Below are 13692 nucleotides of genomic sequence, written 5' to 3' on the forward strand. Positions count from 1 at the left end.
CCTTCCCTGAGCTAGAGTATGAGGATTTACAAGATTCAGCTTAAAAAAAATCAGAGAATGAATAAGTCTTGTATAATCTCATTATAAAAGGCAGGACGGTATCGAGGTAAGCAGATAGAATAAGATTCTAAGTACTCCCACTGAAGAAAGAGTAAATTAATTTCATACTCTCAGCAGGTCAGTGACTAAAGTTAATTCTGGTTCAAAAATGGTACTTGCATGCTTAGGCAAAACATGGCACACTGCTGGTGCTACAGAGTTATCTCCTTTGGGCTCTGATTCAAGTGCCCTCAAAGTGGTAAGGATTTTGCTGAAGCTGAGTAGTAAACAGGCGTTCAAAGAGTTAGAGAAATGACATTCAGTATTTGCTTTTTATCGAAACACCCTGTTGCATTATTACTCCAATAGTCCCTGCAACACTCTGGCTAAACATTTCCTGCATAATGTATTTTTCGGACAAAGAATCAATTTTAGATTGTGGCGCTTGGGTTGAAATTTCAGAACAACTCTACTGAACTTTGTTCCAGTTTACTCAATGATAAAACACACAGCTTTGCTGGGAGCATATTCAGACAAATTAAATGCTTTTAGAGACACCTCATCCTTGCAATGTCTTTAGTCCAGGCAGAAATACAATTAGATTAAAACTTCATGAGATGCTCGGAATAAAAACAACAAAAAAAAATGGTTGTTTATATAACAGACAATGTATTTCTACTTTTATGCACTAACATTATACAAAATTTCTGTTGGAATTTCAGTTCCCATTTCTATGTATTTTTGCAGTGTAAACCCACCACTGGCACACATTCCAAATGCCAGGACAACTTCATCTTCACCAAAAAGCTTTAGCCCTTGGGTCAGGTTGTTTAAAAAAAAAGCTCTTGTAAAGTTATACTGCTAAGCATTTCAATGAAGCATCAAATTTATTATTGAGACACACAATACATGCTGAATGCCAAGTCACTTCTAGCCCAGTCAATGGTTTCTAGGGTAGATTCATAGAATAATGCCAAAAGAAGGGAAGTCTGGTCCATTGAATATTTACCTTTCATTTCAACTGCATGTTTGTTTATTAACTGGTTGGTGGTTTGGTTGGAGTCGTGTTTATTATTTCAACTGCTTTAAAGGTTTACTCGCTTTTTACACCAAAATTTGATCCTATCAAGTTTAAAAGGCCAATATTTCAGTTCTATTATTGTCGTGCAAAGGTAGCTTAATATTTACTTTATACATGACGGCAGTTAAAGCCTGTGGGGATTGAGTCACTTTTTGAAACATGTATTACATATAGATTACATCATTCGGACATGCCATTAAAAACAAATGCAGCACTGAGCAAAAATCCATAAGACGACCTTCAGTAATTAATCATACATAAAATTCAATTTTTACATCCCAATATTTTATTTTTAAATACTTAATTATCCACTTGTAAGATGTAAAATGCTACACACACAGATCAAAAGAATTTAAGCCACTCTGTACAGGCATTACTGTGGATCTGCTCTTTACAGAGTGGTTCTGAGAAGTGCAACTGTTGCTCTGCAGTGAGAAACTCTTGCAAAAGGGGAAGTAGCTACAAGTTCCTCCATCACCTAGACCACAACATCCAAGCAAAACAGTTATAAAAAAAAGACGACATCTGCAAATTCAGAAGACCGCTCTGAATATTTTATGTTGGTATAAAGTCAGAATCAACACAATTGTTTCCCTCTCTTGCAATGACAACTGCTTTTGAAATGAGCATATTAAGATTAAAAATATTCAGGTCTTCATTCCACTTCTCCAAAATTAGCAAGCTTCAGGTGAATATGAGCAAAAAGTACAATCTATGCTCTTATGAAGCACTTTCTCACTTTTTCTTCAGTAAACATGAGCAAGTAGTAAGAGAAAATAGCCCTTCAACTAGCTTTCCAGTTCTTACTGCCACTTAAAATTCTCAATTTAAATGAGAAACTAACCACCACAGAAACTTTAAAACAAGACGCAGGCATTCAAAAGATAATAATGAATTTTGGGTTTAAATACCTTTACACACTATCTGTTTCCAGAACAAACCACATTTATGGGCAGTTTATACAGGAATCTGCATATAAATCCTCAAGCGCAATGTTGACAAAATTAACTTTTGTTAAAATAGGATAAACTAAAAATGATAGGCAAATGCATCACCTAATACAAGAACACTCCTCTAGATTCTTCAGAATTATATCCCACTGGTGACATTTCCCTGCAGAATTACGGTTTCATTATCTGTGCAGTAAGGCACCACAGAGTCATGTCCATTTCTCTGTCACCGTCAAAAACAAACCTTAATATCTGAGGAACATAATGCAATAACAAGAGAGATTCCTCTTCCCTATGCATAAGTACTTAAATACTTGCAGAAATCCCAAGTTTTTCTTCGTATCATTCACCTGCTCCTGAGATTTGAATATTACCAACTGTAATGCATACACTAGAAATTCAATCAGTTCCATGCCTAATGATTTGCTACCTGAAACCGCCAAGTTCAGCCACTAGTTAGGCTCCTTCCTGGATAACCTCAGATTATTTTCATTTTTTTTCTTTGGTACAGAGTCCCAGGATTGCAATGAGTTATTTTTCAGTCTAACCTTCAGAGCATTTGAATTCTTGTGGTCTTTCCTCTTTTAAGGCCTAAGATTGAGAAAGATCAACAGCAACTTTAACAGTAAACTGTCTAAGAAAAGAACCAAATCATTTTACATTAATGTTTAATTCCAATTTAAAATTGGTTACAAAAGTGTACTTCAATGAAGCATATTTGACACTTTTTCCCTACAAGTCTTGATCAAAAATTACCTGTGCAGTTTGCTCCTGGACCAAGACTGTTAAAGACTGAGGCATGAATACATTCCTACCACTTCAGAACGTGTACACATGGGAAAAATCTCGCCTGAACAAAGATGGTCAATCCAATATTCTCTAGATATTGGTGGTTTTGAGAATGTAATTTAAGAGCAACAGTATCATCAGCTCTAAGTACTATTTGGATTACAATAATGTGTATGAAAAGCTGTATTCACCAGATAGAAAAGGACTCACATCTGCTCCAGAGAGCAGAAAAAAATACAGGCAGAAATCAACACAAGAAGGATTGAAAATTCTGGATAGCTATAAAGGGGAAAAGGCTAATTTTATTAAATTTTAAAAGAATATTAGTTCTCAGATTTTTTGCAGTCATGAAGGCATACCAAACTGCCCCCTAAGAAATTTCTTTAACTTACATTTACTGACAGGGCAAGTCAACGAATGCTATTTAACTGATTCAACATTTGTGGGAAGGCTTGAGGACCTGTGCAGCTGCTTCAAGTAACTGCATTGCTTAACTGGGTGTGAAGCTTTAATTCAGTCTATTAATAAAGTCAATACAACGTTTATCATATTTTTTCCTCAAGAAATTGACCACACACAAAAAAAAAAATTCTTACCAAAAGGCAAAACTGAACAGAGAAAATTGAGATGAAGTTCAATAGTCATTGCTAAGTAAAATACTTTAACTTTAGCTTTCAGAACTACTGAAGCAAAACAGCATCTTCTCTCATTCAGGAGCAGCCCCAAATTGAGATGGTAAATCAAGCACTTCACTGAACAGGTCACATGGATGGAGTCCTGCTAGTTTAGCACATAAATAGATTCTACAAAAACGTGAAGTCATTGCAGGTACACCAGAAGAAAATTGAATTCCCTCTGTGTGTTTTATTACCACAGCATGAATGCATCAAAAGCAGTTGATTTTTTGAAGGCTACCATGCCCACCCCATGCCTCAACACAGCATAAACATTATTAAAATAATTTGAGTCTTCGTAAAGTCTCCAATTTTCACTTTAAGAAAGTGTGACACTGAACTCTATGCTGGTGGCCATATTACAACATTCCAATGAAGTTTGGAAAAAAAAGAAGAAAATTTCAAATTAAGACACCCAAAAAACAGATGAAAATACCCCACTATTAGAGGCAAACTATTTGAGTCCGGTTGAGGAGCTGGCTCATCTGAAATTGTTGCAAAGACATCCCAGAACACCCCAATTCCTGTCACTTGACTTGGAGCAGTCGCGTTTTAACCTTCAGCTTCTTGTTTGTCCTAGTTTGAGGCGTTGCACTTCCAACTTGAAAACTTAACTGAATAGGACACACAAAGCTGCTGAAACAAGGAGCCACCTCATCCCTGGTTCTAGAGCAGCCCATTAAGAGTATTCTACACATCATCCTAAAGAAGGAAAAATAAGTTCATTTATTAAACACTAGCAATTTAGAATGGTACTGCCTTCAGGATTGTTCATGTTCCATGAAAAAAAACTGATTTGGGGGAAAAAAAGGACAGTATCTGACAGCTATTTGTACCATTTTATGAACTTTTATCCACGTTCTTAAGACACTGTAAAGAAACTTCTAGACCAAGCAGTTTATCCCTTCTTTTAAAAAAATAAATATATATATACTCTTCCTCTCAGAAACTATCTAGGCAAGCTGTCTCCAACAGTAATAGAGCAAGTGAACCACAAGATCAAAGATCTTGACTCATCTGTCGAGGGAGAGTCCCACAGAAAGTATTCATTAAATACTGAAAACAAGACAACACATAAAACACCTCTATTTAAAAACACCTCAATAGTGGTTAATTAACTCATTATAAGAGGTGTTTTCAACTACAAATTCTATTTAGACATGGTAAATATATTAAGAAATTGAATGCCATGAATAAAAACCTGGAAGAGCTCAGTATAAGCAAGGTGGTTCAAACTTCTGGACACCTCCACAGTATCAAAATGGGTCTTGCAATAATGCTAAATTAACGTATTAATTGGTATTCCCCGCTCAGACAAAATGGAAGAGAGTAATCTGGATGATTCGGCTTCCATTCAGAAGCGCTGCAGTCATCTAAGGGCAAAAAGAGAAACCTAAAATTGTCCTGTTGCAGATGATGTGTGACCCATGGCAAGCCTCAGACTTCTCCCAAGAGAGCAGAAGTAGATTCCTCTCCTGGAAATACTGAGAAATGGGGAGTAAAGTAGTTTTCATTAGCTAATTCTCATACATACAGATCATATATATAGATTACAGAAGGCCAGGTGAACTCTTGCCTACCTTCTTTACATTTAGCCGAATCGCCCACGTACTTCTAAACCATGAAACATCCCTCACTATCTTCTTTGCAGGAGCCCCAAAATTCTCCTTCTGAACCCTCAAAATTATGCCACACTAATGTGGAAGTAAACTGATAACTACAAGAATTAAATCAGAAAAAACAAGCAACCCTTAGGGAAAGGTGCTAACCAGACAACCTAAACCAAACCAAGAGGCCTTGTGAACTGACAACAGATCACTCAACACATCCCCACCCATTTCACTTACTCCGAAAGATTCCATGGTGAGGCAGAGCCTCACTAATATTAAACAATAAAAAGAAATGTATAAGCTTACTGTTTTATATTTTTTCCCAAGGATTGTAGAGGTAGTGGTAGGATGATTCATCAAAAAATAAATTTGTACCTTTAAGGACAACACACCTCCACAGAGGAAGGAGATCTGAGGAAGTTAATTGGAAGGATGCCCATAATTTAAGGAATTCTTGTTTAAAATCAGTAAAACAGCATAGATTTGATGGCAAGTATCATCCTCCTAACACCTACGTAAAGCACAGTAATTCTCTGCCCCCATTACAGATGCAGGTAAGTAGGGGTAAAATTCACCCATGCTCACGCAAATGCCTGATACTCAATTACATCCAAGTTAATCACCCAAAGTTCTCACTGGAATCAGTGGCATCCATTTTACTAAAGCTGAGTATATGATTCTACAATAGCTTTACGTGAAGGCTATCGCAACCTCACAGCCAGCTGTGTCACGACAGTCATGAAAACTCTGAGAAAAGATTACAGGCTTAGACCACGCCTCAGGATTAACTAAGCTTTCTCTAAAATGCATAACATATATGAACATAAATTAAATATAATAATAAATATAATATGTAACAGAAATTACATAAATTAACAGGCTTCCCAGAGAGGTGGTTGATACCCCAGGCCTGTCAGTGTTTGGACAATGTGTTTTAACTTGGTCAGCCCTGAAGTGGCCAGGCACTGGGACCAGATGTCCACTGTAGGTCCCTTCCAACTGAAATAGTCTGAAGCCTAAAGATTGATCTTAAGAGCATGACAGTATTCCTAAAAATTTAAACTTCATCTTTCCTGCTTACTAACTGCCCAAAGCACCTCTGAAAGTGCTAATTCAGAAAGTTTTCCATATTTTTATTCCTATACGCTTAAAATGGTTCATCGGCTACGTTGCATCTTCAGCTCCAGATCTTGTCAGTACAGGATTCAAGTAGAATTATTTCTACTTTTTTTCTAATGGGAAACTACATCTCTCCTACACTGTAAACATTTAGACAGTCTTCTACGCCCCACTGAGAAGAGTTCCAGCTCCCTACAAAAAAAAACCCAACACAATACTCTCCTCTTCCCTATTCAAAATACCTGTATGACAGAAATCTGAGATTCTGGCCTCAAATGAAACTGGAGAAGAATCTCAATGAAGCCTGTAATAACAGAGCACAATACAGAATTATAAAATATTATCATTTAAGAGAACCATCTGGATTATTAATTTCTGTAAAATGTTACTGAAGGGGTCTAATGTAATTTCTGTGTGAATAGCTGGAAGAATTCAAGGCACTGCAGGTTCACTTTTTATACGGCTATATCCCTTTATACATTATATACGTAACTTTATACCTAAAAGCCAAACAAAAGCACTCCCTCTCCCTAAACCACTAGCTTTTTAATTGGTTGAAGTACCCAGAAGTATCTTTGGGTTTTGCAAATCTTTCTTTTAAAGTTCACCTGTTATCCAAAGCTGGGCTCTTCCCCACACCTCAATACCATACAGTCACCACTGGTGTGGATGCACCTCTATCCTCTGCCATCCGGAAAAGGTCTTATACCCCAGTGGCTAACTCTTAACTTTGGATGAAAAACATCTGTTTTGTCTCCACTATCTTCTCTTTGAAGAGCCAGAGCCATCACTGTGATAGGAATAATCTGAATTTTCCAACAACAGCCCACCTGTCTCTCCCTGTTCTACTGCTTTTGAAGAAAGCATGGGGAAGAAGTTGTACTGCTGCAAGGAAAAGCAGCTGAACGTGCTTCCTTGACCCGAGTTTCTCCTGCGATATTTAATTATCTGAAGTGTGGTTTATAGCTTTTTCCTACAGATGATGCCTTCCTAATTAAACCCTGCTCCCTGCAGTCACTAAGAAATAGAGCATTAGGACATCTGTCACCACTGCATCTGTCATTCTGCCTGAACGTTATCTATTCTTGTCCTTTCTTCCTAAGCCACAAGGTTTCATTCAGGTTCCTTAGAGTCACAATTACTTGACACTGTTATTTCCACAACGCCTCTTAACAGCTGGATCCCCTCCTAATAAATCTGCTGATTTACAGTGCTAGTAGTTCAGGTAGACAACTTCTTCAGCCCAGTTGCAAGCTAGGCAAATATGGCTACTGCCATTCTTCCTGCCAGGAGCTGTGTCAAACTTCCTGTTTGCACAAATAGAAAATCTTGACAATTGTTACAAAGCCTACAGCCTTTAACCAAGTCCACTATGGGACTTCAAATGTTTATCTTCCAGTTTCCCCTCTAAATAAGTATGCAGAGTACAACCTCCATCTTTATCCTCTGCTTTCACATAATCTCCCCCGCTCCACGTTAAGTATTACTTGCATAATTTAATGAGCTAAAGTCAGATAAATCAAATTGTATTGTAAGATGCAACCAATGCTGGCGAGTTCGATAAAGCTAGATAAAATCCCACGCAGATTGTGGTGGCGAGAGAAGATACTGTAGATTAAGCCTGTCTCACAGGAGAAATTCCTCCTTCACGATATGATGGCACACAACGTGCAAGACTTTCCCTAGATACAGAAAGTCATGTTAAGATGGCAATATCCTCAGGCAGAGAACAGCTGTAGAAGGGAGGAGATAAAATGGGCAGCCACCTGAGCAGACATTTCTGGAGCGAAACATTCATGGTTTCTACTCTTTTCAGCACTGAACATTATTCTGATGCATATGATATTATCTAGCTCAGGGAATCCCGTCATCATTTCCCTGGACCACGTGCTGAATGGACTCCTTAGAACAAGCTATCGCTACCTTCCTCAATACATTTTGCCCTTGAAAGCACAAGTAGTAATGCTAAATCAGCCTTTTCAAGCAACAAATTGGAGAAGTTTCAGGAGACCTATTAAAATGCTATGGATTACTACTGACTTCCCTTCCCTCCATCCTTTATCTAATTGAAGTTTTACCTAACACCTCCTCAGCACCATTATCCACCTGGTAGAACAAGTGAATACTTTCTCCTGCTCCCTCTTCTCGTGACTACCTACTCTACACTGCCCCAAAGAAAACTCTGCACATTCACACTGCAATGACTTCCGTGCTGTCTGGAGGAAAAAAGATAATAAAGAAAGAGCTCCATACAGCTTCCTCCTCAGAGACTCCATCTTATTCCCAGAACCTACCACGTTCCAGACTGCTCTGGAAGGACTAAGACTTGACCTTTAGTCTTTCCACACAAGAGCTGCAGAACAGCTTCCACAAGAGCTCTCCTCTCAAACTCATTCTTCAGGCAGACACACAGGTGGAGTATTTCTTCAGAACGAAGCTCAAACAGGATCTTAAAATAATCCTGATTTAAGGTCGATGCCGTCTGGCTTCTAAGGAGGCAGCTTGTAAGGAGAAAAAAAAAAAAAAATGCAAATAGTACATTCTGTGCACTTTCATTAAGAACCCCTCTCCACAAAGCACAGCTCGAATTCAGTCAGCATTTGCTGATCCAAGTTGACAAGGATGTCTGTGGAGAATACCTGGGGACTGGTGCAAAAATAACTGGAGAGGCACACAATCCTCTGCACAACAATACACACGAGTTAGCCTGCATGATGTAACTCCACAGCAACACAGGAGGAAAATAGCTGATATCAAAATAGAATAGAACATGTATGCCATGAGCAGCACAGAACCCTGTTTTTCAGTACCCAAAAAAACAACCACCATTAATTTTTTTAGCAACAGAAACCAAAAACATGTAGAACTTGAGAATAGCACAGTTTAAGAAGTTGCACACTCTGGTGTCCTCAGACGCTCATACGAGTCCACGCAACACATGGCTACAAATACCTTATGTTAAGAATTTAAGAGAAGCATATCTTGACATCACACCACTTGTTTCTCCTTCATGACTCCGCTCCTAAGCTGGGCCAGCTTTCCTCCTAGGGACAGGGGCAGAACAGAGGCCACCAGCATGGACACTTGACACTCCTGCTGCCTGCTCCACCTGCACTGCAAACGAAGAACTTCAAGCTTGAATGATGTTAATCTGGCAAACTAAGCAATGTTAATCCAGCACAACAATTTTCAGCCTTCTAGTGTGCCAGCCTCTAAACTTCCTAACTGAGACACAGACCTCTCTGTAGGGAGTTTAAACCAACTGACAATAAACTGGTTTTTTCCCCAGTTGCATTTCACAAATGCCTTGGAAAGACTGCATAGAGCCTGAGGGGTCTGCAGACCCATCTAGAAGATTTTTTTTTTTTTTTTAAGTTAGTCTTTAAGATATGTATTTAGGTCCAAAGAGTCAATAGAACAAGTTCTGGTTTGGTTTTTTTTATTCTGACCTTTTCTAGAAAAAGGCTATTCCAGAAAGAATTGTAGAATTAAACTACAGGTAAAAAAGAAAGTGCTTATATGAGAAATTGGGTTTAGAGCAGGAATTCTTCAAAGAACTATCTACACTTCCTGCTGGGATACAGTATCTTGAAATAAATATTCTCCTCCGGTAGTATTTTGCTGAGGTACAATCCCTTCATGTAAGGGCTCTAGGGACTAACTATAGTATTTACTCTCCAAGGCACACAGAGAAGACTTGTTTCTAACTCTAGCAGTTCCCTGTATAAATGTGCACAGGAGGTAATTTTGGGTCTTCAGGCTGTTATACCTATAAAACCAGCTTTAAGTGCACCACGGGGTTCTTCGAGGACCTCAGAGACAGACTGCCACACACAGAAGGTCACACTTGTTTGCCATTAAGATGCACAAAAGAGCTGCCACCAAGTCCCGTAAAGACAACACGTGGTCGCCGACTTCTTCAACTGTGTGGCTGATGGTGGCAGCGAGGAATCAACGACTGAAATCAAAGCAGCATGGAGATACAAATGTAAAAGCAGATGCTTCAGTCAGGTATTTTAGACATGTGCTTGAGAATTGATGAAAAAGCACAGAGCTAGTTTGAAACTCCTCAAAAAACATTTCATGTAGGATGCTTCTTTCCTCCCTCCACTTTCCAAAGGGTAAAGTTGGAAAGCCTTTCCTCTTCCTGGGATCACGGCTCCAGAAACACCCCCAGCCCAGGGTACATGGCTCCTCCACCTTCCCAGGGGCACCAATCTGACTTGCGACACGTGGCTGGAAATAACAAGGCCTTCATTTAACTTGAAATCAGGTAGATCTTGAGTCTTTGACTCATTCTTAGCTGTACAAGCCTTGCACAGGCTACAACAACCATTGAAAACATCATCCACACAATTCCGTAGTGAAATTTTTCTCTAGGTGTCAAGACTTACTGGAGGGAATGCATGTAGTAATTAGCAAAAGGTTCCTCTTGAGTTTACTATATATTCTGCAGTTTAATGATTTGGGGAAAAACCCAGCTGTCTTCCAGAGAAGAGGGGAAAAAAAAGAATCCCTCTTGTATCTTTAAGGGAAATTGTAGAATTCCTAAGGCTAAGGCCGTATTTAAGTGTAAATTACTTGCTGTGACAGCATAAACAGTCCACCAAACCTACAGATATAAAACAGAGGCAACATATAAGCCCTTTACACTCTCAAACAGAGCAGGGGGGAAAATAATTTTTTAACACCAAACCAGCAGATGATTACAAGATTGTGACACTTTCACCGAGAAAAGCTTTTTTCAAGTCTGCTATTACTCTAAAGCATCCAAATAAAAATAAATTTATGGGACACAAGCTTTTGATCTGCCTACTGCTTATGCAGTTTCAGGAAAAAACTTGTCCCCTTCTCCAAGTGACATTGAGGTTTAAGAGCAACTAAAAATAAAGTGGAAAAAAATACGGTCAAAGTTAATTGTATGATTGTGGATAAAAGCCACTCCAATGACTGCTCAGCACAAAATGCAAAAGATAACTAGGAAAAAAAATGGGAAGTTGGAAGAACAGAAAGAATAGGAACATAATTATGACTTGAATATGTAAAGGACTGATATTAAGAGGCAGCTTGGAAAGCTGAAAAGGAATTATAAGAACCTGAACTAGTGTGTGGTCTGGAAATGAGGGGCTGGAAGAGACCCACCCTGTGAAAACCTTTTTGTAAAGCATTCCAAGATCAGGAAGAAAAAAAGCCTAGGATTTCTTTGAGATGGTATACCAAACTTTCTCCAGCCATTTTAATTTAAGCCTTCTCCAGTTGTGTTCAGCTGCCCGAAGAACAGTGGTGAACAGAGCTAACCCCAGCCGGCAGCCGCTCACACGTGGTGTTCCCCAGGGCTCAGTACTGGGGCCAGTTCTGTTTAAGCTCTTTATCAGCCATCGGGACAAGGGGATCAACCCCCCCTCAGTAAGGTCACAGACAACACAAGTTGGGCAGGAGTGTTGATCTGCTGGAGCGTAGGGAGGCTCTGCAGAGGGGTCTGGGCAGGCTGGAGCCATGGGCTGAGGTCAATCAGGGGAGGTTCAACAAGGCTCAGTGCTGGGTCCTGCACCTGGGGCACAACCACCCCCTGCAACGCCACAGGACTGGGGAAGAGCAGCTGGAAAGCTGCCTGGTGGAAAAATACCTGGGGGTGTTGGTCACCAGCTGGCTGAACAGGAGCCAGCAGTGTGCCCAGGGGCCAAGGAGGGCAATGGCATCCTGGCTTGTGTCAAAGTGTGGCCAGCAGGACTAGGGAAAGGATCATCCCCCTATACGGATGAGGCTGCACCTCAAATACCATGTTCAGTTTTGGGCTTCTCCCTCCAAGAAAGACATTGAGGTGCTGGAGCGTGTCCAGAGAAGGGCAACAAAGCTGGTGCAGGGTCTGGAGCACAAGTCCTGTGAGGAGTGGGTGAGGGAACTGGGGGTGTTTAGTCTGGAGAAGAGGAGGCTGAGAGACCTCATCACCCTCTACAACTCCCTGAAAGGAGGGTGCAGAGAGGGGGGAGAGGGGTCGATCTCGATAGGACAAGAGGGAATGGCCTCAAGCTGCACCAGGGGAGGTTTAGATTGGATATTGGGAAACATTTCTTTGCCAAAAGGGTTGTGAAGCATTGGAACAGGCTGCCCAGGGAAGGGGTTGAGTCCCCATCCTGGGAGGTATTTAAGAAACACGTAGACGTGGCACTTAGGGACATGGTTTAGCAGTGGACCTGGTAGCATGAGCTTAATGGCTGGACTAGATCTTAAAGGTCCTTTCCAACCTAACGATTCTATGCTGAAAGATTCTCCTACAGCTTTATCCAAGTAAGCAGCAAAAGCTCAGCTTTAGTAAAGCCATCCTAGCTTTTATGCGGACAAGTGATTTTCAGCCATTTTGAGTGAGCCAAGGACACAATACTCCAAAACCGCTTCAACAAGCAAACGTATCAGTCAAACAAGGGTGGGTGTGTAAGAACATAAAAATCAGGTAATATAAATAATGCAGCAAACGTCTAGTATGAGGACCTGCCTACTAATAAAGTCAAGGGGTCAAAACTTTCAAAGAAAGAGAAGACACTGCAGCAGTGTTTCACCACCAATTAATTCTGTTATACATGAAAGTTAAACCCTGTTCATCTACGTTCACAATACTGACTGCATCCATCAGGACACATTACCTGCAGATTCGGTTGCTTTTCCAAAAGCGAGTGTTCTCCACTTACCTGCATTTTTAACCGAATGCCCTCTACCCCGGTTCTGAGCTCATGCTGCTCTCAATGAGATTTATTGATCTCTGTGTGCACACTATGCTTTTGCTCGCAGCACTTACAATAAATTTTGTTCTCTCCATATCCTCCACCACCTCAGACACGCACTGGATGATTCAATCACCCATCTAGTTCAGAATCCTCTGCTAAGCCTTCCTTCTGTCAGGCCATAAAAAAAAAAAAATCCTCCCATCACTGACAAGTAGGGTTTCTCATGGCCATTTCTGTGCTGGCAGAAGAGGAGAGAGTCAGTAATGAGTGAATATTTTCTACTCCCTGAGAAGGCAACATCTTCATTAAAACAAATGAAGTGCCTAGCCCTACAAGCTGCAGAGAAACACTTCTGTGCTCAGATTAATACAACGCTGCCTGCCTGGTTCTGTGCAGACAGCTTCAGAGCCTCTGCAGGGCCGAACTCCCGACCTGTTAGCAGGAACTCGCTCTCCCCAACTCCAGCAGCAGCTACTTAGACCCCTTGGCAGAGATCAAACCGACAGGAATCTTGTCAGTCCTGCATCAGCCACTGCTTGGAGCTTCGCCAGTGAGATTGCACCCTCTGAGGGCCCCTCTTTTTTTGGCTACGCATCTATTCTAGGTTTAATTTCCCTTCCCTTTGTGTTACACATATCAAGAACATTAAGAAAATGAACTGGCTGTAACTCAAACCTAGACAGAGGCAAGTGCAGGAAGCGTAGCAGG

The 13692-nt window shown here is 40.4% G+C and overlaps 1 protein-coding gene across 4 annotated transcripts in view; it reads right to left on the reverse strand.

The window, feature by feature from the left end:
* The window catches only part of RAB6A (RAB6A, member RAS oncogene family), a 66122-nt gene that overhangs the window by 44926 nt on the left and 7504 nt on the right, over positions 1-13692 (reverse strand). The window contains exon 2 of one of the 4 annotated variants that reach the window (XM_074919268.1): positions 10434-10453. The exons of the other annotated variants lie outside the window; for them this stretch is intronic. Within the exon in view, the coding sequence (XP_074775369.1) occupies positions 10434-10453 (20 nt within the window). The remainder of the gene's footprint in view (positions 1-10433; positions 10454-13692) is intronic. 4 annotated transcript variants of the gene reach the window in all.

Source organism: Athene noctua, chromosome 1, assembly GCF_965140245.1.
Source record: "Athene noctua chromosome 1, bAthNoc1.hap1.1, whole genome shotgun sequence".
NCBI lineage: Eukaryota > Metazoa > Chordata > Aves > Strigiformes > Strigidae > Athene > Athene noctua.